Source organism: Plecotus auritus (genome assembly GCF_963455305.1).
Source record: "Plecotus auritus genome assembly, chromosome: 9".
In the NCBI taxonomy this organism is placed as follows: Eukaryota; Metazoa; Chordata; class Mammalia; order Chiroptera; family Vespertilionidae; genus Plecotus; species Plecotus auritus.
The window spans coordinates 154,056,473-154,081,431 of record NC_137783.1 but is presented as its reverse complement, the minus strand read 5'-3'; the positions used below and the strand labels follow the sequence as shown (position 1 = coordinate 154,081,431).

The 24,959-nt window shown below is 60.7% G+C and overlaps 1 protein-coding gene across 1 annotated transcript in view; it reads left to right on the top strand.

The window, feature by feature from the left end:
• CD6 (CD6 molecule) overlaps window positions 1–1,715 on the top strand; it is a gene marked incomplete at both ends in the record, with an annotated part of 30,523 nt that extends 28,808 nt beyond the window's left edge. The window contains 4 exons of the mRNA XM_080643249.1: window positions 286–357; window positions 613–780; window positions 1,038–1,145; window positions 1,651–1,715. Coding sequence (XP_080499375.1) covers window positions 286–357; window positions 613–780; window positions 1,038–1,145; window positions 1,651–1,715 — 413 coding nt within the window. The remainder of the gene's footprint in view (window positions 1–285; window positions 358–612; window positions 781–1,037; window positions 1,146–1,650) is intronic.
• Window positions 1,716–24,959: the final 23,244 nt, after the last annotated feature.

Here is a 24,959-nt window from a genome sequence, read left to right as displayed (position 1 = left end):
GGACCAGGAGATGGAGCCTCGGCCTCCTCCAGGCTCAGGGGACCAGGAGATGGAGCCTCGGCCCGCCTCCAGGCTCAGGGGACAAGGAGATGGAGCCTCGGCCTCCTCCAGGCTCAGGGGACCAGGAGATGGAGCCTCGGCCTCCTCCAGGCTCAGGGGACCAGGAGATGGAGCCTCGGCCCGCCTCCAGGCTCAGGGGACCAGGAGATGGAGCCTTGGCCCGCCTCCAGGCTCAGGGGACCAGGAGATGGAACCTCGCCCCTCCTCACCACCCGCTGCTTGCAGATTCCCAGCGATACCGGGTCACGGAGGAGGAGGCCCAGCAGAGCCGGTTCCGGATGCCCCCCGTGGAGGAAGGTGGGTTGCGGGGGCGGGGGTGGTGGTGCAGCTCAGCCCACCCGGGCAGCCCCAGCAGCCCCCCTCAGCCCCCCTGTGGACAGGGCTGTGGACAGAGGCCCTTCCTGGTGTGAACAGCTCCCCGTGGCGGGCAGTCCCTCGCCCAGTCTAACCCGAAGCCTTCGTCCCTGCCCGCCGTCCTCCCCTCCCGGCTGGAGACGTGAAGAGGCGCGTGCCTCCCAGGTCCCCCTGCCGACCCTGGACCCTGCGTTGCAGATCCCCCCAGCCTGGGCCCCCAGCAGCCCCCCCGGAGCAGCAGCGGGTCCAGCACGTCGTCCGGGGAGGACTACTGCAACAGTCCCAGCAGCAGGCCCCCGCTGTGGGGCCCCCTCCTGGAGCAGCCCCCGCGCTTGGAGCTGGCTGGCTCCCAGGGCACCTTCTCAGGTAAGCTGGGCCCGAGGGCTCTGTGTGCCCAGCCGCCCATCCTGCGGCCCACCTGGCGGAGCACGCCTCAGGCTGGGAGCCCTGAACCGGGCGGGTGCCCACCTCGCTGTGTGACCTTGGGCAAGGGTCCTCCCCGCTCTGGGCCTTCACTGCCTCCTTCATCCAATTGGAGGCTTGGAGTCCTGAGGCCTCCCCACCCCGGCAGTGTGCGGGCTGGCTGCCTCCGGGGAGGGTGACTGGCTGTGGGGTCTCCGCAGGGCCCTCGGCTGACGACGGCTCCAGTACCTCCTCCGGGGAGTGGTACCAGAACTTCCAGCCGCCGCCGCTGCCCCCGCCCCCTCCGGAGGAGCTGTTTGGGTGTCCAGGTGCCAGGGGCAGGGGAGGGGGTCCTGGGAGGGGGGACAGAGAGGGCTGGGAGTGGATGAGTGGGGCACATCTGGATTCGTTGGAGAAAGAAGAGAGGTAAAGAGAGAGAGAGAGCGGGAGTGGGGGGGGGGATGGAGGCGGATGGGACAGAGAGATTGAACGGGGCTTGGAGGGGAAGTGAGCTCCCCGCTGGCGGAGGCATTCAAGCGGAAGCAGTGGGTGGCCCGGGGGAGCGGGGGTGGCAGAGGGGCTCCCAGCCTCGATGGTCATCGGGGTCTGGGGCCGCGGAGGCAGGACAGCCCTGGACCAAGGTCCGGCTCTGCCCTCCGGGCGGGCATCCGAGCGAGGGAGATGGCAGAGAACAAAGGACCGGGTGGGATTCCTGTCACCCGTCCCCACAGGACCCTGGGGAGGGGGGCGTGGACACGGCCACTCAGCTCTGTCCCGTGGGCCGTCGGGGCACCCACAGGGCCTCCCGCTGACCTGAGCCTCCCGGCCACGCAGGATCCGCCAGCCCGCAGCCTGCGTCCACCGACAACGAGGACTACGACGACATCGGGGCCGCCTAGCCGGGCCAGCGAGGCTCCGGGGCTCTGCCTGCGCCCTGTCCCGCCCTGTCCTCCCGGACCTGACCGTGCCCGGCGCTGAGGGCCCCCCGAGAGAGGAAAGGCAGCGCCACCCTCCATCTCGGCCACAAACAGAACCTGCTGCCCCGCCCCCTGCCCGTCCCTCACCCGCAGGGCGCGGCGCCGCCCCCCAGAGGGCGCGCTCTCGGTCTCGGGTGGACTGGACGCGCCCGCCCCTCTCAGCGGGCTGCACCGAGGGCTGGACTGGGTGACGCCTGGGACCCCGACCTCGGGTTCTGGTGCTTCGGTGCCCCAAGTCCCGGGCAGCCCAGAGCCCACAAGTAGCGAGAGGGGCAGACACGGGCCCATCGGGGCTGTCCCCGCAGCGGATCTGAATCTGAGCCTCCCACAGCTTCCAGAGTCCCCGCACGACCCAGCACGGCTCCGGCCCTGAGGACAAAGGCACAAGGGGTCGGCCGGGAGGGGCCACGTGCCCGTCTGTCTGCTTGGGCACCGGGAGCCTCCCCGACAAGCTGTGAACATGCAGCGCCAGACCAGAGGCCTGAGCACGGCCACAGCCTCCACGGAGGCCGGGGCAGCCTCCACGGAGGCCGGGGCAGCCGGGGATTAAACTGCTGAGTGAAACCAGGCGTGGAGTGACCAGTCCTTGACCTCCTATAGAACCCAGGCTGTACGTGCGTGTGCATGTGTGTGTTGTGTGTGTGTGCACGTGTGCGTGTGTTGGTGGGCGCAGGTCTATCCATCGAGGCCCCTGGGAAACGTGCTGTGGCCTGTGCCCTGACAGACGCTGGGGCTGCAAGGACAAGACACAGGCCTGTCGCCCAGAAGAGGCGGCGGCGGCTCCGAGTTTCGCAGCCACCAGGCCCCCCGGCCTCCCAGCCCAGCCCTGACGCAGTGGGATGGGGCTGTGGCTCAGTGGGTCCTGCCTGGGCCTCCACAGCTGCCGGGGGGCCGTGCGAGGGGATTTCTTGCTCAGAGCTGCCTGGCGAAGAAGTTGATCCCAGGCCCGGGAGGGGGTGGGGGAGGGTGGGTGGGGTGGGGGAGTGGGAGGAGTGGGGGAGGGGCTGTGGACATGGAGGGGCTGTGGACAGGGCTCAGAGGAATTCCCCACCAGCTCAGGTGCTGGCATCTCAGCTGCTGCCGTGGCCGATGCCCCCCCTCGGCGTTGAGGGTGAGGCTGGAGCCCAGTGTCCTCTGGGCCTGCCCAGGCAGGGGTGCAGGGGTGCAGGGGTGCAGGGGGGCTGGCAGTGGGCCTGCTCTCAGGGCTGAGGGGCCTGTGTCTGTTCACCTGTCCCAGAGGTGGAGGCGCTGGCTCCCCACCCCCCCCAGGGCAACCGTCACAGGATGTGGTTGCTGCTGTGATGGGCCCCTCCCCAGGCCGAGGGGGATTCCTGGGGGCGGAGCCAGTGCTGGGTGGGCGGGGACAGACGCCCAGGGCTCTGTGGAAGCCTCTTTCTGTCAGACGGCCTGGGTTCAAGTCCCGACGCCGCCCTGTCCTGGCTGTGTGGTCTCAGGCAAGTCACTCGACATCTCTGAGCCTTTGCTGCGGAGCTTGCCTGTGAAGTGCGCACGCAGGGGTAGGCAGCGCCGAGGTGATGGCGGGGGCGGGTCTCGGCGATCGATAACCGGTCCCTCCCGTTGTGAATCAATAGGTGAGAGATCTCCTTAAAAGGAGAAGGGGAGCCCGCCGGCGGGGCTCAGTGCTGACCGTTGACCTGCAAACCTGGAGGTCCCGGTTCCATTTCGGTCAGGGCACAGGCCCGGGTCGCAGGCTCGATCCCCGGTGGGGGGCGCGCAGGAGGCAGCGGATCACTGATTCTCTCTCATCATCGATGTGTCTCTCTCTCTCCCTCTCCCTTCCTCTCTGAAATCAATTATATATATATATATATATATGTGTGTGTGTGTGTGTATCTATAATAATAAAACATAATATGCTAATTAGACCAGACGTCCTTCCGGATGACCTTCCAGATAAAGCCGGGGTTGCAGCCGCAGCTGCGAGGGAGGGATCCAGGCAGCCGCTGGGGCTGTGAAGGCCTACTCCTGCACGAGTTTCGTGCATCGGGCTTCTAGTATATATATATATATATATATATATATATATATATATATATATATATATATATTTTATTTTATTTTTTTTAAAGGAGAGAGGGGAGGAGACAGCCTTCATGCTGGGGCACTGGGCGCCTTGTCCCATCCCCCTCTGCCAGATCAGGAGGCTGAGGCCTGGCCGGGCAAGGCCTGCCCCACGGCCACCCGGAGAGTTAGCAGCCAAGTCAAAATTCGCCCCCCACCCCCCTCCCCCCAGTCCCCTCCCCTCCGAAGATGGTGACGCCCTCTTCCCTCATTTCTCACCAAAGCCCCTCCCCCTACCCCCCACACCAGCATGAGAGAACTGGGGTTCCTAAGACATGACTCCCTGCCCCTCCAGCCCCCGGCAGCCCGGAGGCATGGCAGGGGCCATCCTGAGGGCTGGTACCAGCACCTGCCAGAGCCAGCCCCTGGGTGGGGTGGGGGGGGCTGCTCACAGGGAGGGTCCCCAATGTCTGTGCCTCCAGGGGACTCGGACCGCCTGCCTGAGGGAAGTCACCAGCAGAGCCGCCCTTTCAGGGGACCAGGGGGCATCCTGAGCCTCAGGGTTCTGGGAGAGGAATGGAGGTGCCGCTGAGCCCCGATGTCCGACGTCCACACGGGCGGGGCTGCACCCGAGAATGGAGACGCTGCGGCCGACTCACGGCTGTGGGAGCGCGGGGAGAGGATGGTGTGCGGGGACTGAGGGGCCCGGGGAGCCCGGCCCAGCTGGAGAGAGGCCTCCTGAAGGCTTCCTGGGGGTGATGCCCGAGTGGGGCTGCGAAGGATGAGTAGGAGTTCACGGTGGACGAAGAGCGGGAAGGGCAGTCCGAGCCCCGGGAACGGCCTAGCAAAGAGCGAATCAGAAACCTGGGGGTTCGTGAGGTCAAAGGGTTCGCAGCCTAAGAAGAGGACATCAGTCCTCAGACCCACTAGCCCCGAGGGGAGGACACAGAGAGGTTAGGTGAGATGCCCGCGTCGCACCGCCCGCCCTTCCGGTGCCTCACGTTCCCGAGTCCCCAGTGCTGCTCGCACCCCCGCACGTCCGGGCGGAGGACCCAGGCCCGGGACATTCGACACGTTCCGGGGCGTTGGCGGGCGTGGGCGGCTGGCTGCTCCCAGGCGCCCCCCGTAAGGCTGTGAGGCCCAGTGGGGGCCCTTCCCGCGTTGCCCTGCCCGCCCGCCAGGGCAGCACCGCTCCTGCTTCTCCTGCGGCCTGTTGGCTGCGTCCCGGCGTCGGGGGGGGGTGGAGGGGGGGGATCCCCGGGCTGCACAGACAGGGCTCGGGCCACGGGGTGGCCAGTCCAGGAGCTGGGGCGCACGGTCCCACGCCCAGCCAGGGCGCCCCTGCTGGGACCCGACCTTCCCCGCGGGACACCTCCCCTCGGAGGCACAGCTGCCAGGGCTGGGTGTCACTGGGGGTCCCAGGCCCCCGCTCGCCCCCTCTGGGGCTCCCACTTCCGTCCCACCCTGCGGGGACGGGCAGGTGGCTGACCCGTGGCTGCCGTGCGCACCCTTCTCAGCCCGGCCCAGGCCCCGCCCGGCTGCGGGAAGGTGGGTCGGAGGCTCCACGCGAGGAGGAGGAGCGGGGAGACCCGTTCAGAGTGGCCTCATGGAAAGTTCATCTCCCACCACATCCTTAGCTGTTTACCAGCCTGACGGGCTCTGCATCCTGACATGAAAAGAGGCTCACCCGCACCCGCATCATCGAGGAAGGACCAAAATAGCAGCAGAGGAAGACAAAGAAGAGAGAGACAAAGGGAGAGGGGAGAGAGAGAGAGAGAGAGAGAGAGAGAGAGAGAGAGAGAGAGGGAGAGGGAGGCGAGATGGAGGAAGGGAAGCGAGGCCGCGCGTGTCTGGGCAGACTTGGGCGAGACAGCAGGCCCCGTCCTGGACCCGAGTGTGTGGCTCACTCAGTCCTCCAACCCTCAGGGCAGCGAGGTGGCCGAGTGTCTGTCGCCTTCCTTCTGGGTAAGAAAAGTGAACCCAGCCCTGGCCGGTGTGGCTCAGTGGACAGAGCGTCGGCCTGCGGACCGAAGGGTCCCGGGTTCGATTGGGGTCAGGGGCACGTACCTCAGTTGCAGGCTCCTCCCGGATCCCAGTCCTGGTCAGGGGACATGCAGGAGGCAACCAATCGATGTGTCTCTCTCACATCGATGTTTCTCTTTCTCTTTCCCTCTCTCTTCCACTCTCTCTGGAAATCAATGGGAAAATATCCTCGGGCGAAGATTAAACAAAGGAAAAGTGAAGCCCAGATAAGTCACGGACTAGGGACACTCAACTAGGACCCTGGAAGCCAGACGCACAGTAGGGCTGCACAGAGCAGGCAGGAAGGAGGAAAGGAAGGAGATAGGAAGGTAGCAGGCTCAGAGCCAGAAGGGGATGGAGTTCAAGGGAGAGTGGGAGACCTTCTTTCTTGGGAAAGGGTAGCCCCACCCCCCCCTACCACCCATCCAGGACCCAGCCCCATCCTGGCTGAGCAGGTGCCCCTTCCTGGCTCCCGCCCCCCAGGCCCACTACCCCCCGCCCCCCGGTGCGGAAGGAGGAGAGGCAGCCAGGCCATCCTGCGCCTCCAGCTGTGGGGAACCCTCAGCGTGGGGGACGGCCAGGCAGGGCAGAATGAAGTTGGCTGACACCACACCCCGGCTTTTGCCTTTTCTGTGCACCATTGTTCTCTGCCCGCTTTATCGCTCTCCTGGCAACGGACTCGCGTGTTTCAAAACTCACGTTTACCGTAAAAGGAAACTCAAGCCATTTGACAAAACACCTTCAGTGGGAGTATTCAGAGCGAAGGGAGGTCCACATTTTTTATTTTTTAATTACAGTTTACATCCAATATTATTGTGTCTTAGCTTCAGATGTACAGGGACAACCGATTCTTAAAGGCAGGGTGTCCCCCCAAAATGTATATGCACTGTAACAGCTGGCAGCTCAATGTTGAAAATGAAATGTATTTTAACAAACACGGCCTTGGTAATTATTCAAATTATACATTTTTGGGGACACCCTATAGTTCAGAAAAAGAATCTGTGTGTGTATGGGGGGGTAGGTAGGTAGGAGAGAGAGACAGAGGGAAGGAGGGAGGGGTACATTATTATTAACTAGATGTATCACAATTGATTATTGGTACATTATTATTGACTAGATGTATCACAATTGGTTATTGGTACATTATCATTGACTAGCTGTATCACAGTTGGTTATTGGTACATTATTATTGACTAGATGTATCACAATTGGTTATTGGTACATTATTATTGGCTAGATATATCACAATTGGTTATTGGTACATTATTATTGGCTAGATATATCACATTTGGTTATTGGTACATTATTATTGGCTAGATGTATCACAATTGGTTATTGGTACATTATCATTGACTAGATGTATCACAATTGGTTATTGGTACATTATTATTAGCTAAATGTATTACAATTGGTTATTGGTACATTATTATTAGCTAAATGTCTCACAATTGGTTATTGGTACATTATTATTGGCTAGATGTATCACAATTGGTTATTGGTACATTATTATTAGCTAAATGTGTCACAATTGGTTATTGGTACATTATTATTGGCTAGATGTATCACAATTGGTTATTGGTACATTATTATTGGCTAGATGTATCACAATTGGTTATCGGTACATTATCATTGACTAGATGTATCACAGTTGGTTGTTGGTACATTATTATTAGCTAAATGTGTCACAATTGGTTATTGGTACATTATTATTGGCTAAATGTCTCACAATTGGTTATTGGTACATTATTATTGGCTAGATGTATCACAATTGGTTATTGGTACATTATTATTGGCTAGATGTATCACAATTGGTTATTGGTACATTATCATTGACTAGATGTATCACAATTGGTTATTGGTACATTATTATTGGCTAAATGTATCACAGTTGGTTGTTGGTACATTATTATTGGCTAGATGTATCACAGTTGGTTGTTGGTACATTGTTATTGATTAAATGTGTCACAGTTGGTTGTTGGTACATTGTTATTGATTAAATGTGTCACAGTTGGTTATCGGTACATTATCATTGGCTAGATGTATCACAATTGGTTATCGGTACATTATCATTGACTAGATGTATCACAGTTGGTTGTTGGTACATTATTATTGATTAAATGTATCACAGTTGGTTATCGGTACATTATCATTGGCTAAAGGCCCTGCACTGGCCAGAGCGCTGTACTGTTTCCCTGGCTCTTCTCTCCAGGACCCTGCCCTGAGCACACGTGACATGGGCTCCTGAGCCTCCTGGCTCCTGGGCTGTGCCAGCTCCTCAGGCTCCTGGCTCCTGGCGACCACGGCGTTCGGAGCAGAGGGGTCAGGCCCCTAGCGAAGTGACCCCAGCTCCGAGCTGGCTGGCGTTCCCCCGGTGCTCGGGCGGGGCTGTGGGTTTGGGGAGGGAGCCCGCAGAGGTGAGGCCGTTCTCGTCCCACCCCACCCGGGGCGCATCCTTCAACATGACCTTTCACGGCCGATGCCGACCTTGGTCACTGGCCGAGGTAGCGCCCGGCCGGGGTCCCCACCTGACGTCGTTCTCGGTGCTCGCTCGAACGGCCTCTTTTCCTCTATTTCTGCAGCCGCTCCCGGGGTCCTACGGTCTGTGGGCTTATTCTGTTGTTCAAACTGTGCAGCTTTGGCCATTGAGAGCTCCCCCCCGCGTGTGTGTGTGTGTGTGTGTGTGTGTGTGTATGTGTGTGTGTGTAATAACCCTTGCACACTTACTAACCCACAAATACCTCCACATGTGGCCGCCCGCGTGTGCATTGAGGTCACCACGAGCCACGGCCATACCTGACTTGAGCCTCTCATTTATCCGGACCGCCCCGCCCCGCAGCGCCCAGAACCTGCTCACGCCCCCGCCCACTGCCTTCGCTCTTTACACCGTGTTTCCTCCTTACGTTCCACAGCTTCTTCATCAAGATCATAGGCTCCTCAAGGGCAGCGCCCGAACGTGTCTCTTTCCTTCTGTTCTCACCTCCCCCAGTTCTAGCAGAATGTCCCCCAGAAAAACAATAAACCAGGCCCTGGCCGGTTTGGCTCAGTGGGTAGGGCGTCGCCCTGCAGACCCAAGGGTCCCGGGTTCGATTCCCGTCCAGGGCGCATCCCTCCAATGCAGGCTCCTCCCGGCCCGGGCCCTGCTCGGGGCTCGTGCGGGAGGCAGCCCATCGATGAGTTTCTCTCACCTCCATGTTTCTCTCTGTCTCTCCCCCTCCCTAAGAATCCATGGAGAAATACCGTCAGGTGAGAATTAATAAACAAACAAACAAATGAAAAATACAGCAGGAAATAAAAAAGAAAAGCAACAGAAGGAATAAGTTTTTGGGGCGGGAGGGGGGAGGGAGGGGGAGGGAGGGGGAGAGAGGGGGGAGGGAGGGGGAGGGAGGGGGAGAGAGGGGGAGGGAGGGGGAGGGAGGGAGGAGGGAGGGGGGAGAGAGAGGAGGGAGGAGGGAGGGAGGGAGGAGGGAGGGGGAAGGGAGGGGGGAGGGAGAGGGGAGGGAGGGGGAGGGAGGGGGAGGAGGGGAGGGAGGGGAGGGAGGGAGGGGGGAAAGGGGAGAGAGAGGAGAGAGGGGGGAGGGAGGGGGGAGAGAGGGGGGAGGGATGGGGAGGGAGGGGGGGAGGAAGAGGGGAGGGAGTGGGGTGGTCCAGGGCTTTGGTCCCCGGCCTTTCAAGCTTCTGGCCCTCACGTTGCTCACACACAGACACCTCTACACCCCCTTCGGGGCTGGACCCCATCGCCCCCCAAAGGGGGTGAAGGAGCAGCCCCTCCGCCTCCAGCGTGCTGGCTGCGTGATGCTCTGACACGCCACGCAGCTGCATCCCGTGGGGGTGAGTGGAAATGCCGGGCGGCTGCAGGGAGGAGGCGAGCAGGTCTCACCCACCTAAGGCCGTGGAGGCGCGGGGGCCCCGGCCCTGGCTCGGGCTCCCAGGGAGGCCTGGACGGGCCTGCTCTCCCCGGGGCGGGGCGGGGCGGGGCGGGGCGGGGCGGGCGAAGGGCCCCCCGGCTGGCGGCCCAGCAGCACGCGTGGCCCTGGGGAGGGAGACGTGGCGTGGGCAGGCCTCCGCGGGTCTCTGTCTGTTGAGAGACAGCCGCGCTCTCTGACGTGCGTGTCTATAAATAGAATCTGCCGCAGCCTGAACATCTGTGTCCCAAAAGGTTTTAAAAGGTTGTGAATGGTTGTCGCTCTCATCCCTCACTTCTGCCCCAACGGAAAGCCGCGCAGGGGCTCAGCCCGGTCCTCCCTGTTCCCCGTGCCCCTGCCGACGCCCCGTGGAGCCCCCGTAGGCCGTGCCCCAGTTTTCTGAGGGTCCCAGACACCTCCCCCCCCATCGGTCCTTGCTTGGTAGTGAGCCCCGTGCTGTGGGGAGCCCAGGCCCTGCCTGTGGGGGCCAGCGGACCCCTCACTCCGCATGGAGCCCTGAGTGAGAGGGGTTACACCTCTGGACACGGGAGCCCCTCGTATGTGACTTTAAAGTGCACATGTATCTTCACTGATGTCAGAGCGCAAGGGAGAGAGGAACAGAAACATCCGTGATGAGAGAGAGTCGTGATCGGCTGCCTCCTACGCCCCCCACGGGGGATCGAGCCCCCAGCCCGGGCCTGTGCCCTCACCGGGAGTCCCGCCGTGACCTCCTGGTTCCTAGGTGGGTGCTCAGCCCCTGAGCCCCGCCGGCCGGGCTGTCTGTGACTTTTTAATGAAGCAGGAAGGAAAGACGAAGGCGCCGAGAGAGCGGCCTCGGGGCCCCGGTGGGGACCGTGCCGTCTTCCGGAGGCAGAGACCAGTGGTCCTCGCCGGCCCGCGCTCAGGGTGACGGCCCTGGCCCAGTCCTCCGCACCCATGACATTTGCACGCGTCGATCCCGCTCCAGTTCCAGCCCCTCCGCCCCGGGCGGCGTTCACACACCGGACCGCCGTTAACAGAACAGCCCGGCGCTCACGGCGGCCCTAGCTCCTTCTACGGTGGGGAAACGCAAACCCTGGGGGACAGCAGTGACCACAGCAGAATGGGGTTCGAACCCAGATCGCGGCGTCCAGGGCCTGCTCTCTGCCTGCCGCCCGCCCCGGGGAGACGCCCACGGGGAGCGCGCAATCCTGGCCTGCCGTGCGACCGGGTTATCAGCGCCATCGCAGCCACCGCCCTCCCAGGCCCCGCAGCGGGATCGTGACCATCCTCGTCTGAGAGGCTTCCTGGGGTGGGTGGTGGGTGGAGGGGCCAGACAGGCCTTCGGCAGCGCCCACACGGGCACCTTACCACCGTACGTCCCGGCTCTGAGCCTTCCAGACGCAAGAGACAAGGAGCAGTGGCAGGACCCCAGACCCCAGCCTCCCCCTTCCTCTTCTTTCTTTTTAAATCCTCACCCGAGATACTTTCCCATCGATTTTCAGGGAGTGGAAGGGAAGGGGAGAGACAGAGAGAAACGCCGATGTGAGAGAAACTCATCGATGGGTTGCCTCCTGCACGAGCCCCGACCAGGCCCCGGCCAGGGAGGAGTCTGCAGCCGAGGTGCGTGCCCCTGACGGGAATCGAACCCGGGCCCTTCAGTCCACCAGGCCGACGCTCTATCCACTGAGCCAACCCGGCCAGGGCGCGTCCCTTTTCTTTCACCCGAAATCACGGCTGTTTCCAAGCCAGGAAAGGGGGACATCCGTGAGGACTGCTACACACATGTGCACACACACACACACGTGCACACACACACACACACACTGACGCATGCACACACACACTGCTACACACACACATACTGCCACACACATCCTGCTACACGTACATACACGCACACTGCCATACACATGCACACACTGCTACACACGCACACGCACGCGCACACACTGCCACATGCACACACTGCTACACACACGTGCACACATACACGCACACACGCACACACGCACACACGCGTACGTCCTTCTCCCTGGGAGAAGAGCCTCTTAGCCTCAGCAAAGTCTGGGCCGGTCCCCCCACTTTGTAGATGAAGAAATCCATGCTCAGCCTGCTGGCATGTCTCAGTGGTTGAGTGTGGACCCAAGAACCAGGAGGTCACCAGTTCGGTTCCCGGTCAGGGCTGCATCTCCAGTAGGGAGCGTGCAGGAGGCAGCCCATCAGTGTTTCTATCCCACTCGCCCTCGCCCTTCCGCTCTCTAAAATCAGTAAAAAATATGTAATTAAAAAAATCAAGTCAGTGCTCAGAGGGCTCTGGGGACGGGCCGGGGGCCACACGGCCGGGACCCGGGTCAGGCTTTTCCTTCACCCCGGAGCCCACAGTTCACCTGCAGCTGCCTTTAAAGATACGTCTTTATTGGTTTCAGAGAGGAGGGGAGAGGGAGAGAGAAACATCCACGATGAGAGAGAATCACGGATCAGCCGCCCCCGCAGGCCCCCCACTGGGGACCAAGCCCACAGCCCGGGCACGTGCCCTGACTGGGAATCGAACCGTGACCCCCTGGTTCCTCCCGTAGGTCGATGTTCCGCCGCCGAGCCACACCGGTCGGGCGTCTGCAGGGGCGCTTCCGAAGGCCAGCCGGTGTTTCTTTTCTTTTTTTTTTTTTTTAAATATATATTTTATTGATATTTTACAGAGAGGAAGGGAGAGGGAGAGAGAGTTAGAAACATCGATGAGAGAGAAACATCGATCAGCTGCCTCCTGCACACCTCCCACTGGGGATGTGCCCGCCACCAAGGTACATGCCCTTGACCGGAATCGAACCTGGGACCCTTCAGTCCGCAGGCCGACGCTCTATCCACTGAGCCACACCGGTTGGGGCCCAGTCAGTGTTTCTAAAGGAGCTGCCAACATTGGAGAACCAGATTTCACATGCAAGCCCAGATTTCCGGTTTCTTTGGAAAAACTGGAAATTTTGGCAACCCCAGGCCTGGAGCCCCGGTGACCGGCTACAGTGGGCTGGGGCTGGAGCAGGAGAGACAGGACGGCCTTGGAGGTGGCCCCGACAGCTTGGCTCCCAGGCTGGGGACCCGGTGGCCCTGGGTGGCACCCCACCCCGCTCCTCCAGCCCCGCCCTCCCGGAACGCCGCCTGGCCATGGTGGACCCTCGGGGGAGCAGACCAGCCGGCGGCCCGGCGGGGGAAGCGGGGAGAGGCGGAGGGAGACCCTGAATGCCCAGCCCGCCCCTCCTCCCGTTGACTGTGCCCCAGAGTGGGTGGGGGCGGCTCTGGACCCTCCCCGGGCGCCTGGAACACAGGGCCTGCGGGGTGGCCTGTCCCTGGCCTGGCATCTCCACGGCTCCCTGCCAGCCCCTCAGGAGGGTGAAAAGCAGACGTGCCGTGCCCAGCCAGCCTGGCCCGGGGCGGGGGGGCGGGGGGGAGAGGGGTCTGTCTGCTCGCCGGCTCTTCCCCGGAAAGGCTTGGCGGGAGCCGGGATTGGCCTCCGGGGGGAGGGGGGGGGGAGGGTGGTGGGGTTTGTACCTGGACTGACTGGTCTGCACTAACCTTCATCTGCTCCCCACAGACCCTGAGGTGGCGCGATGCTGGGGTGCCCATTGTCACCCTGGTGCCTGGAACCCTGCCGTCTGGGGCACGTCAGCGAAGGGGCTGCCCTTCAGGGGGGACGGTGGGCTCCCCCGGTGAGTGCTCCCGGGAGGCCGGTGTGGGTGCCCCGCAGGGCCCCGTGTCTCCGCTGGGAGAGCACCCGCCGTCCACGCGGCCGGAGCCCAGGTGGGCGCGGGCACGGCTGGTCCCTTTGCGGGGCACGGCCGGGGCCACCACCGCCCTCCTGGGTCTGGGTTCAGGGCGGCGTCGGCTAACCTTCCCCGTGGACCGTCAGGCGGCCGGCGTTCCCGGACTTGCCGGCCTGGTCTCCGTGAGAACGACCCGCCCTGCCCGGGCTGGGTGAGCCTGAGTCGGTGTGCGCCCCCCACACGCGTCCTGGAGGCCAGGATTGGAATTCCACACCATCTCTTATGCCACAAAACAGTCTTCTTGTTACGTTTTCGCCAACCATTTAAAAATATGAAAGCCATTCTCAGCTCCTGTGGCCATAAGACTCTGATAAAAAATTTCCCTCGTTGCCGAGACCGGTGTGGCTCAGTGGATAGAGCATCGGCCTGCGGACTGAAAGGTCCCGGGTTCGATTCCGGTCAAGGGCATGTACCTTGGTGGCGGGCACATCCCCAGTGGGAGGTGTGCAGGAGGCAGCTGATCGATGTTTCTCTCTCATCGATGTTTCTAACTCTCTATCCTTCTCCCTTCCTCTCTGTAAAATATCAATAAAATATATTTAAAAAAAAATGAAAGCCATTCTCAGCTCCTGTGGCCATAAGACTCTGATAAAAAATTTCCCTCGAGATTGTAATTATTACAATCACCATTAGCAGCAAAGGGAAGTAACACGGGTATTGCCACGTTGATACACAATTACCGGCCACAAAGGCTACATTTCCCAGGAAATGCCTCTCTCACTGTTTCAGCCCTCCCTCTCCCCCCCCCTTAGGGAATGTGTCCGTGGAGGTGGCATTGCTTGCGGGCCAGATGGCCCCAGCCCGCGGGCCGGATGGCCCCAGCCCTCCCTCCCGGCCATGGGCCCCACAGCCGCCGCCAGGCCGCCCACACGTGCTCGCTGTCGGCTAACGTGTCGCCAGGAGCCCGGCGGGGCAGGACGTGAGGCCAGTTTACATCGGCGCGGGGCCCAGACGGACTTGGTAAAGAAAACGGCTGCGGCCTCCTCTAAATGGACCTGGCGGACGGAGCGTGGACCATACCCACCCGCGTCCTTTGTCGTTTGTTTGTTTGTCTTCAGAACTGTTTACTGTGGCGAAACACACACAACCCAGAACTGACCGCCTGGGCCGCGCGTCCGCACGCTCAGGGTGACGGCGGCGTCTGTCACCGTGCGGCCGTCCCCGCCGTCCGTCGCCAGGACCCCGTCACCTCGTCAAACTGAAACGCCCCGTTCAGCAGTAACTCCCGCGTCCTTACCCTCGGCCCCTGGACACCACCATCCCGCTTCCCGTCGCCACGACTCTGACCGCCCTCAGCGCCTCGTGTGAGCGGGAGCCTGGAACCCTTGTCTCTTTTTAAAAAAAATATATTTTATTGATTGTTTACAGAGAGGAAGGGAGAGGGAGAGAGAGCTAGAAACATCGATGAGAGGGAAACATCGATCAGCTGCCTTCTGCACACCCCCCACCAGGGATGTGCCCGCAACCAAGGTACATGCCCTTGACCGGAATCGAACCTGGGACCCTTTAGTCCACAGGCCGACGCTCTATCCACTGAGCCAAACCGGTTAGGGCTTCCTTTTTCTTTTTTTTTTTTTTAAAAAAAAATGTATGTTTTTATTGATTTCAGAGAGAGGAAGGAAGAGGGAGAGATAGAAACATCTATGAGGAGAGAGAATCATGGATCGGCTGCCTCCTGCACACCCCACACTGGAGACTGAGCCTGCAACCCGGGCCTGTGCCCTGACCGGGAATGGAACCTGGGACCCTTCAGTCCGCAGGCCGATGCTCTATCCACTGAGCCACACCGGTGAGGGCAGAACCCTTGTCTTTCTGCGCCTGGTCTGTTTCACTCGCTTCATGTCCTCACGGTTCACCGAGTGTGGCGGGTGTCAGAATCGCCCTCCCGTTCAAGGCTGGATAACGTCCCACGATACCAGCCGTGGGCAAACTACGGCCCGCGGGCCGGATCCGGCCCGTTTGGCTGTTCTATCCGGCCCGCGGAGCCAAAAGAGCGGAGGGTTCTCTTGCTCTCCCCTCGGCTCCTTTACTTTGAATTTATATTAGTTCACACAAACACTCCATCCATGCTTTTGTTCCGGCCCTCCGGTCCAGTTTAAGAACCCATGGTGGCCCTCGAGTCAAAAAGTTTGCCCACCCCTGCACTGTAGGGATTGGCCCCATTCAGCTTAGCCACTCATCCGCCAATGGGCTGCTGCCACATTTAAAAATATGTTTTTATTGATTTCAGAGAGGAAGGGAGAGGGAGAGAGAAACATCAGTGAGGAGAGAGAATCACGGATTGGCTGCCTCCTGCACGCCCCACACTGGGGACTGAGCCTGCAACCCGGGCATGTGCCCTGCCCAGGAATCGAACCCCGACCTCCTGGTGCCTAGGTCAATGCTTAACCACTGAGCTGCGCCGGCCAGGCTGCACCCACATTTCAGCCACTGTTCATGCTGCTGTGAATGTGGGTGTTGACGGGTGGCAGAATGTACCAGCCCAAAACATGCCCCTTTGGCAAAGGATTAGCTTGAGTTAAAGCCGTGGTCCCCACCTTTTTCTGGCCCCGCCCCACCTAAGTGTCTTTAACATCCCAATGCCCCCCCACCCCCGTGACATAGAATTCTTATTATTCAAAAAGCGAACCCCTGTTCACGCGGAGGAAGCCTCAAAGGCCATGAACTTGGTCTAAACCAGCCTCCCAAGAACAGGGCGTCCACGAAGGAGAAAAACCAAAGAACGCAAGGACAGTGGAAGTCCTGAGGAAGAAATCACTAAGAAATTGTTAAAAAAAATAGTAATAATATGAAGTGATAGGAAAAAAATAGCAAAGTTTCAAAACATAAGAGAGACCGGAAATGCATAAATGTGTCACAATATCTATGTATATGCTGTATATGGGCCCCCAGGACCATAGAAATGCAAAAACTCACTGTGAGTAACTCATTCTCAAATTGCCCCCCTTAAACGTCACATGGCCCCCCTTAAACGTCACATGGCCCCCCTTAAACGTCACATGGCCCCCCTTAAACGTCACATGGCCCCCCGGGGTTAAAGGCCCTGAAAAGCAGCAATTACAAGACAAACACCCAGACCTCCCTCCTTTGTTCGGAAAAGCAGGAGATGAATTCCCACAGGAAAGACCTTCTCCTCGCGCAGGAGGGAGCGGCCTCGAAGGACGCGACCCCGAGGTACAGAGGACGCTGGGCGGGCAGCCTGGCAGCCTGGCCTGGGCCTCCTCGGCCTCCACCTGCTCAGCCCCCTCTCCACGGTCACCCCTTTGTCCGACCGCCATGGCAGCCCAGAGGTGCCCCTGTCGCCCGGTCTTCCTCCTTAGGAGGGCCTCGGGGCGGTGGGACACGTGTGCCAGTGTGCACGGATTCTCTCGTTCATCTGTCTCCTGTCGGCTTAATTCTCGGGCCCAGGGAGACCCCTAAGCGAGCAGAGCTCAAGCTGCGTCTCCCCCGCGTGTACGGCCACAGCCCGTGGGAAGAGAGCCGTGCGGAAGCCATCCGTCCGCAGTGAGCGGCCTGACACCATTCCCTCTCCTCTGAACGCTCCTTCTGCTCCCTCCACACGTGAGGATCCCGACACATGTTCATGCTTGTAAGTCTCACAGGAATCATGCTTTGAAACAAAAACCTATAGGAATTAAACCATTAAAACTTCACCATTTCCTGTGGTCACGAGGCTCTGATAAAAAAAATTCCCCCTAGAGCAGCCGTGGGCAAACTACGGCCCGCAGGCCGGATCCGGCTGTTCTATCCGGTTCTCTTGCTCTCCCCTCCGCTCCTCTACTTTGAATTTATATTAGTTCACACAAACACTCCATCCATGCTTTTGTTCCGGCCCTCCGGTCCAGTTTAAGAACCCATGGTGGCCCTCGAGTCAAAAAGTTTGCTCACCCCTGGGCTAGAGTATGTTATAATTATTATAATGATTAGTAACACATCAAAATGACATGGGTATGGCAATGTTGATAAACAATTATGAGCCACAAAAGCTAGATTTTATAGGAAACGTATCTCTCTGCTCATGCTCAGACACCACATGTAGGTACCGACTCCACGGTGGATACTCCTTCCTGCTACAACAGGCACTGGCACGTGTGTCCCACCGTGACAGACAGGGAGGGCGGGCCGGACGGGACAGGCAGGAATTCCTTGATGTTGATGCCACTCAGCTCTCTCACTGCGTCCGAGTTCAAGGCCACACCCCACATGGCCGTGTGGCCTCGGGCCCTGGGCAACATGTAAGGGCAGCCCTTCCTTCCGCCACCCGCCGCCCCCCGCCCGGAGCGGGCACGCAGACCTGGCCTTGGCACAGGGTCACGGCGCGTTCACCCGCAGCGTCTGGTAGTGGATCGACTCGTGATAGCAAAGCCCACGGCCCGGCCCGGCCCGGCAGCCCAAGACAAGCTCTCCTCGGGGACCCGGAACCAGGCAGTCACCGTGTGAATCTGGGTCGGGGCACCTGCCGGGGCACGGGCTTGATCCCCAGTGAGGGGCGTGCAGGAGGCGGCCGAGCCGTGATTCTCTCTCATCATTGATGTTTCTTTCTCTCCCTCTCCCTGCCTCTCTGAAAACATTAAAAATAGATAAATACATAAGCGCTCCCAAAGACCACGAGCCACTGGTCGACAAACTGCGGCTCGCGAGCCGTGGTTTGCCGCTCTGTTGACTAATGAGTTTGCCGACCACTGACCTAGACTCTCGACTCCAATAATTACAGGCTGTTGTTGTTCCTTGTGATTAAGCCCCTATCCCAGTGGTCGGCAAACTTATTAGTCAACAGAGCCGCAGTTTGCCGACCACTGCCACGCGCGCCCAGCGACATGCTCCTTAGCCGCCGCCGCCTGGCGTGCGCCTCTGACCTGGAGCCCGTCGCGCGGCCTCCTCGGCCTCAGGTTCCTCCTGGGGCGCAGGGGCTGCGGCTTCCGCCGTGGGTCTCTGGCTTCTCATCTCCTGGGCTGTTGTGGCTCTAAGTGAGCCCTTGGTGGGCGTGCAACCTGCTTGGAGCAGGGCTTGCCCACGGCCAGTGCCAGCTGCTCACGGTGCCCGGTTCCCGCCATCACCACCGAGCCCTTGGGCGGCTGGCGTGCTGCGGCCCCCCAGCCCAGTGCCCGGCGTCCAGCACGCGCTCCCTGCAGCCTTGCGCCGCGGTTCTGTGCTTCCCGCTCCTCCCGGGCTGCCAGAGCCACCCACATGGTCACGGTCACGGCAGGCTCGGCTGAACTCGGTTTCTGACAAGCCAACCCCCGCGGTTGCGGAAGGGGACTCGGACCCTTTCCCAGTCTCCTTTACTCGGTGGTGAAAGGACGCTCTGCGACGGGAAGCCGCGTGCCGGGTGGCCGTCTTGTCTTCCTTTCTTAAGTGAACGGACCGATCCGGCTTCCGGGGGTCAGCCGCATTTCACAGCAGAATGAGCGAGACCCCCGCAGGAGCCCAGCGCAGAGAAGGCCACCGCCCCTCCGCGTCCCCACAGGCCACGGTGCCTGAGCCTGCCCTTCTGGTCCTCTCCGTGTGACTCAGTTTCCCAACGTGGCCTCATGGGTTCTGCCTCATGCCACATATGCCACACATGCCACACATGCCACACATGCCACACATGCCACACATGCCACATCATGCCACACCCCGGGACTCCCTGGGCTGTTCTGCCATCATCCCTCCGGCTCGTCCAGGCGTTTCATCCGAGTGGCCTGTGGCCCTTCCTCCGTCACGTCGTCGGGGGCACGTGGCCTGCAGTGGACATTGAAACGCACAGCTCGTCCCCTTTAAACGGCGTCCTCAGCGTTACTGCATTTAAAACAACAAGTGCAATGACGCTCCCCCGGTTTAAAGGTCACGCACAGCGGGACGAGATGGAGTGTGCCACTCCCACCGTGCGGCTTTGGCGTAAAAATGGTTCTGAGTTGACAGCCACGAGCTCTGCCCTCTCCTCTGTTCCACCTAAAAGGGGGCGCCGCTTCCTCCCGCGACGGGACGTGCAGCCGCATGGCACAGGTGCCCCCCCCCCACACCGGGAAGGCAGGTGACTCATCAGGGGACAAGGGCCAACTCATCGGCGAGACGCACCTCGCTGCACTGCCCTTGGCCGGTGTCCGCCCCGAGCTCCCCACACGCTTCCTTTCCCCCACTTTCCCTGAGGCCCCCGGAGCCCGCCCCCCTTTCCTTGTTCTGTGACTTACTCCCAGTTGACCGCCCTTCGTTAAAATGGCGGAGAGGCTGGCAGGCTAGTCTCGTCTTCGCGTCCTCCCTTCTATAAATCCATGCAAAATAGACCTTTCTCCCATTAATCTCTCTTACAGCTTGACTCACAGGCCCGGCCCTGGCCCTAAGCGGGTAGAGGAACAGTGTTTCTGTTACCCTTCCCCGGACGGTCACGTGCTAACACGTCAGAAATGCCCAAACCCCTCAAAAACATGCACCCGCCCGGACGCCAGCTCTCCACCGAGAGATGCAATGCTTCCTCCGAGGCACTGTTTTCCCAAGGGTCCCCTCATTTCCTCATATGTGTGACGACGGGGCGGAGAAGGGACACAGCCTCACAGGTGGTGAGGATTCGAGGAGACACAGCAAGGGCCGCTGACGCCCCTGGGCCGCCAAGGAGGAGCTAGTTAGGTACAAACGTTCGTTTCAGCGAATAATTAGCAACCGGTGTTTTCAAACTGACATTATAGTCTACGTTACACACTGAGCATTTTGCAAATTAAAAACGCCAAGTTAGAAACTGCAGCTTCCTCGTCCCTGGTAACAGCCTGGCGTTGGAGGATGTGAAGGTTAAACGGGTTAACGATTGCCCACGGCCGTGTGCTCAGTGCCAGCGGCTCGCCTCACCCTCGTCCCCGCCACGATCCTCCCACCGCTCCGAGGAGGCCGAGGGCAGACAGCATCACGATGCCGAAGGAAGGCTGAGCTCAGAGCCCACAGCCGGCGTGGCTCAGGGGTTGGGCATCGACCTAGGAACCAGGAGGTCATGGATTGATACCCAGTCAGGGCACGTGCCTGGGTTGCAGGCTCCATCCCCAATAGGGGGCATGCAGGGGTCAGCTGATGCATGATTCTCTGTCATTGATGTTTCTCTCTCACCTTTCCCTTTCCATAATATTTATATATATACTAGAGGCCCGGTGCACAAGATTCGTGCACGGGGGGGGGGGGTGTCCCTCAGCCCAGCCTGCACCCTCTCCAATCTGGGACCCCTCAAGGGACGTCTGACTGCCCTCTCACAATCCAGGACTGCTGGCTCCCAACTGCTCGCCTGCCTGCCTTCCTGATTGCCCCTAACCACTTCTGCCTGCCAGCCTGATCACCCCCTAACCACTCCCCTGCCAGCCTGATTGATGCCTAACTGCTCCCCTGCCAGCCTGTTTGCCCCTAACTGCTCTCCCCTGCAGGCCTGGTCCCCCCAACTGCTCTCCCCTGCAGGCCTGAGTCCCCCCAACTGTGCTCCCCTGCAGGCCTGGGTCCCCCCCAACTGCCCTCCCCTGCAGGCCTGGGTCCCCCCCAATTGCCCTTCCCTGCAGGCCCGGTCACCCCCAACTTCCCTCCCCTGCCGGCCGGGTCACCCCTAACTGCCCTCCCCTGCAGGCCATCTTGTGGTGGCCATCTTGTGTCCACATGGGGGCAGGATCTTTGACCACATGGGGGCAACCATCTTGTGTGTTGGAGTGATAGTCAATTTGCATATTACTCTTTTATTAGATAGGATAATTTTTTAAAAAAAATCCTGCTATTTGTGGCCATCTGGTAATCCTGACTTAATTGGTTTGGGGTGCAGCCTGGACAGAGGGGTTTTCTAAGCTCCCCGGAATTCTAACCAAGGCTGGGAGCTGCTGGACCGAACGGGATCCAGGCTGGGTCTCAGGCTCCTCATAGCTCGCCACGATCTGGTGTTTCCCCAGGATGGCCTGCAGAGCGCCCTCGGCCGCATGCCCCGTGGGCCCCGGCCGGGCAAGCTCACCTGCTTTGAGCCTTCCTTGCCCCGTCCCATCTGCACCCTGACAGCAGAGCGGTTCTTGGGAAAACACGTCTGAGCTGGATCTCAAAGTGCACCCAGCCCCCGCACCTCCCACTCTCGCCACTCAACTCGGAACCCACCCCCTCCTGCGACAAGTGCGGAGTCAGGAGATCGCAGAGGGCCTCAGGGGCCCTCCCCACCCCGCCCAGCCCACCCGCCCAGCTCCCACGTGGCCCAGGCCTGCCACACCACGCTCCTGAGCATGTGGGCCAGCACTGGGCTTCATGCCCCAGAGCAGCTCCCGCCACTGCCCATCACCCCGGTCAGTGGGGGGGCCCGCCAGCGACCTCACCTGCCTTAGACTAACCTGCTCCCCATCGGCCCCCGCTAACCAATTCCGAGCATTCAGCACCAGCCCCCTGGGGTTGACGATGTTTCTTTTCTATATATTTCTATTGATTTCAGAGAGGAAGGGAGAGGGGGAGAGACAGAAACATCTATGATGAGAGAGAATCGTGGATCGGCTGCCTCCTGCACACCCCCACTGGGGATCAAGCCCGCAACCCGGGCATGTGGCCTTGACTGGAATCGAACCCAGGACCCTTCAGTCCGCAGGCCGACACTCTCCAGCCGTGGGCAAACTACGGCCCGCGGGCCGGATCCGGCTGTTCTATCCGGTTCTCTTGCTCTCCCCGCCGCTCCTTTACTTTGAATTTCTATTCGTTCACACAAACACTCCATCCATGCTTTTGTTCCGGCCCTCCGGTCCAGCTTAAGAACCCATGGTGGCCCTCGAGTCAAAAAGTTTGCCCACCCCTGCTCTAACCACTGAGCCACACCGCTAGGGCCTATGAACGATGCTGAAAGGTTTCCCTGCATTCTCTGGGCTAGTGCCCAGGCCGAGGCTATGAAGTAGCTGGTACCATTACGCCCCTCCCACAGATAAGAAAACGGAGGCTCACAGAGGTTAAGTTCGAGCCTGGATGGAACCCGGGCCAGGCAGACCCCAGAGCCTGTGCCTTTGGCAACAGCGTCACGGCTCCACCTCCACCAGTGGAACCCCTGCCATCCTCCTCAGGTTCGCCTTGAACCTGGCAGCCAAGGGGAGCGGGTGGGGAAGGAGAGCCTCTCCCGTGGACCCGGAGAGTTAGGAGGCCTGGCTGGACCGAGAGGCCGTGGCGACTGCTGGGCCCTCCGGGTCCTGTTAGCATTCGCCCACCCGTGGCGGGTAGAGCTAGAGTGAGCTCACTCTGTCCAGAGCAGAGACCTGTGGCCACGCCCATCGGGTCTTTGGTGGCCTCTTGGGGGAGCAACGTGGCGGCTGTGGGAAGAGCCCCACATTTCAAGGACTTGGATGTGAACCCCAGCCTCGCCTCTGAGGGCAGGGGGGACCTGAGCGCAGGCGAGGCCCCTCCGTGTCTGTCGGTGCACCAGCTGGAAGGCGACAGGAGGGAGGGGTCCGAGGTGGCGGCGGAGGGAGCAGAGGTGACACCGAAATGGCACCTAAATGACAGAGCAACCAGCCCGAGGGACCCGCTGAAGACCGGCCGAACACACGGGGTGCTCTCCCACGGGGACAGGAGTGCCCCGCCCTGCACCCCCCCAGCCAGCGTGGTCCATTCAGCCCTGCCTGTGGCTCGTGTGGCATCAGGGATGCAGGTCCCCGTGGCTGAGAAAGCCCCAGCCAGGACCGAGCCCTTCGCGCCGCTCTCCCCGCCACCGAAGCCGGTTCCAATGCACGTCACAGTGGAGCAGGGACTACCCAGCCACCATCGCCTCAGGTGAGCGGCTCCGCCGGGTGAGTCCCATGTGGGTGCTCAGTAAACACTTCACGGCAACTGCCAACAAGATGACCACACGCATCCCTAGCTGGGCCCCCTCCGCGGAGGAAGCCAAGATTCTAGCAGACCACAGAGCCGGTTCCTCGCTGCCGTGGCCCAGGGCCAGGGACAGACCGGGTGTCATCAGGCTGAAGCTCATGAACTGTGGGATCCAAGAGTAAACAAGTAAGATGTGACCGAGAAAGGGTCCATGTCAGCCAAGGCCTCTGAGGTTGACCTTGGCCGGCTTCAAGGTCAGCCTGCCTGGAGTGTGGGGAGTGGGAGGAGGGGCAGCCGATGGCACCAACCACGTCCCGCCCGCTCTGTCCCAGGACCATCTCTGCACACGGTCCCTTGAATCCTTCGCCACAGATGCCTGAAGACGAGGACTTGGGGCTCAGAGAGGTGGAGGAACTGATCCAACCACGTTGCCCAGGAGGGACCAAGCCCCGTGGCCTCTAAATCCCACATTCCCTCCGCCACACCAAGCATCTCTCCAACACGTGACCCACGCGATGAGGGAGGGTAGTCGGCAATGCTGCGTCGCACACAAAGTGGGGGTAAGTTTCAGGTTCACCCCACGCACGCCCGCCCTGTCTGACTCCTCCCAGAACTCCTGAAAATCACGAACACGCAGCCAGACCCCCACACACAGAAAGTCCCGGGTCATGACTGTATTCGAGTAATGGAAAGTGAGAAAGCGGAAAAAACCTCCATCATTCCCAGCAAGGACTCACCAAGGCCCTCGCAGAGCCCCCCTCCTTCCCACGGGCCGCTTCCGGCAAGCGCGGTGTGCACAGCAGCGAGAAACAGGACTCATGCTCCTCTGACGGTCTCCTCCCGTCCCCCCCACCCCCCCCCCGCTCGCCTCCCTGCTGGTGACAGGCAGCTCGACCGAGTTCCGCAGCCTCCCCGAAACGTGCCGGAGCGGGCTGGGCGCGACTCGGGCTCAAAGGCTATCAGCACATCTTGGTTGACCACAGAGGGTTTTTATATGTTTTTTTTTTCTTCTTCTTCTTTTTTAAACATCAGCTCAGAGGGGAGAAGACTTCGTCAGGGCTCCGAGGCACAGGAACACGCCTGCGGGGAACCGTCCCATCGCCGTGAGGCCCCCGGCCCAGCCGCCAAGCTGGCCGGGAGCAGAGAAAACTCCCAGGTGCTTTACCAGGCAGGCGGGCCGCGGCCCACGGCACAGTCATTTGGCGCTCCAGCTTCTCAGGCCGTAGGAAGAGGGCTTCATGCTTTTGAAACGGAAAGAGGCATCCAGGAAAAAACCTCCATGACACACCGTGACTCACGCCCGCCCCCTCCCACCTCCGAGGGGCTGGGTCCCTCTCGCTCACACCTGGAGGGAGAGGGGCTGCTCCGTGTCTGTCAATTTCACTTCCTGTTTCTTTGCCTCCAAGTCCAGGGCTGCTGCTGGGCGAGAGGGATGCGGGTCCCACACGCCTCGCCCCCGGCCTGGCCTGTCACGCCCCGTTCGCCAGGCCTCCCGCCTCCGTCCACACACGGCCCACCCACTTCCTCGGCCTCTCCAGAGGCCGCCCTGGCCGAGTGGGACGGAAGACACAGCTCCCTCTCTCCCGGTGCGCCCAGTCAGGGGTGACGGAGAAGCCAACCATTCCTACAGGGAGATGGGTGCTGGGTGTGGGTGCACAGGT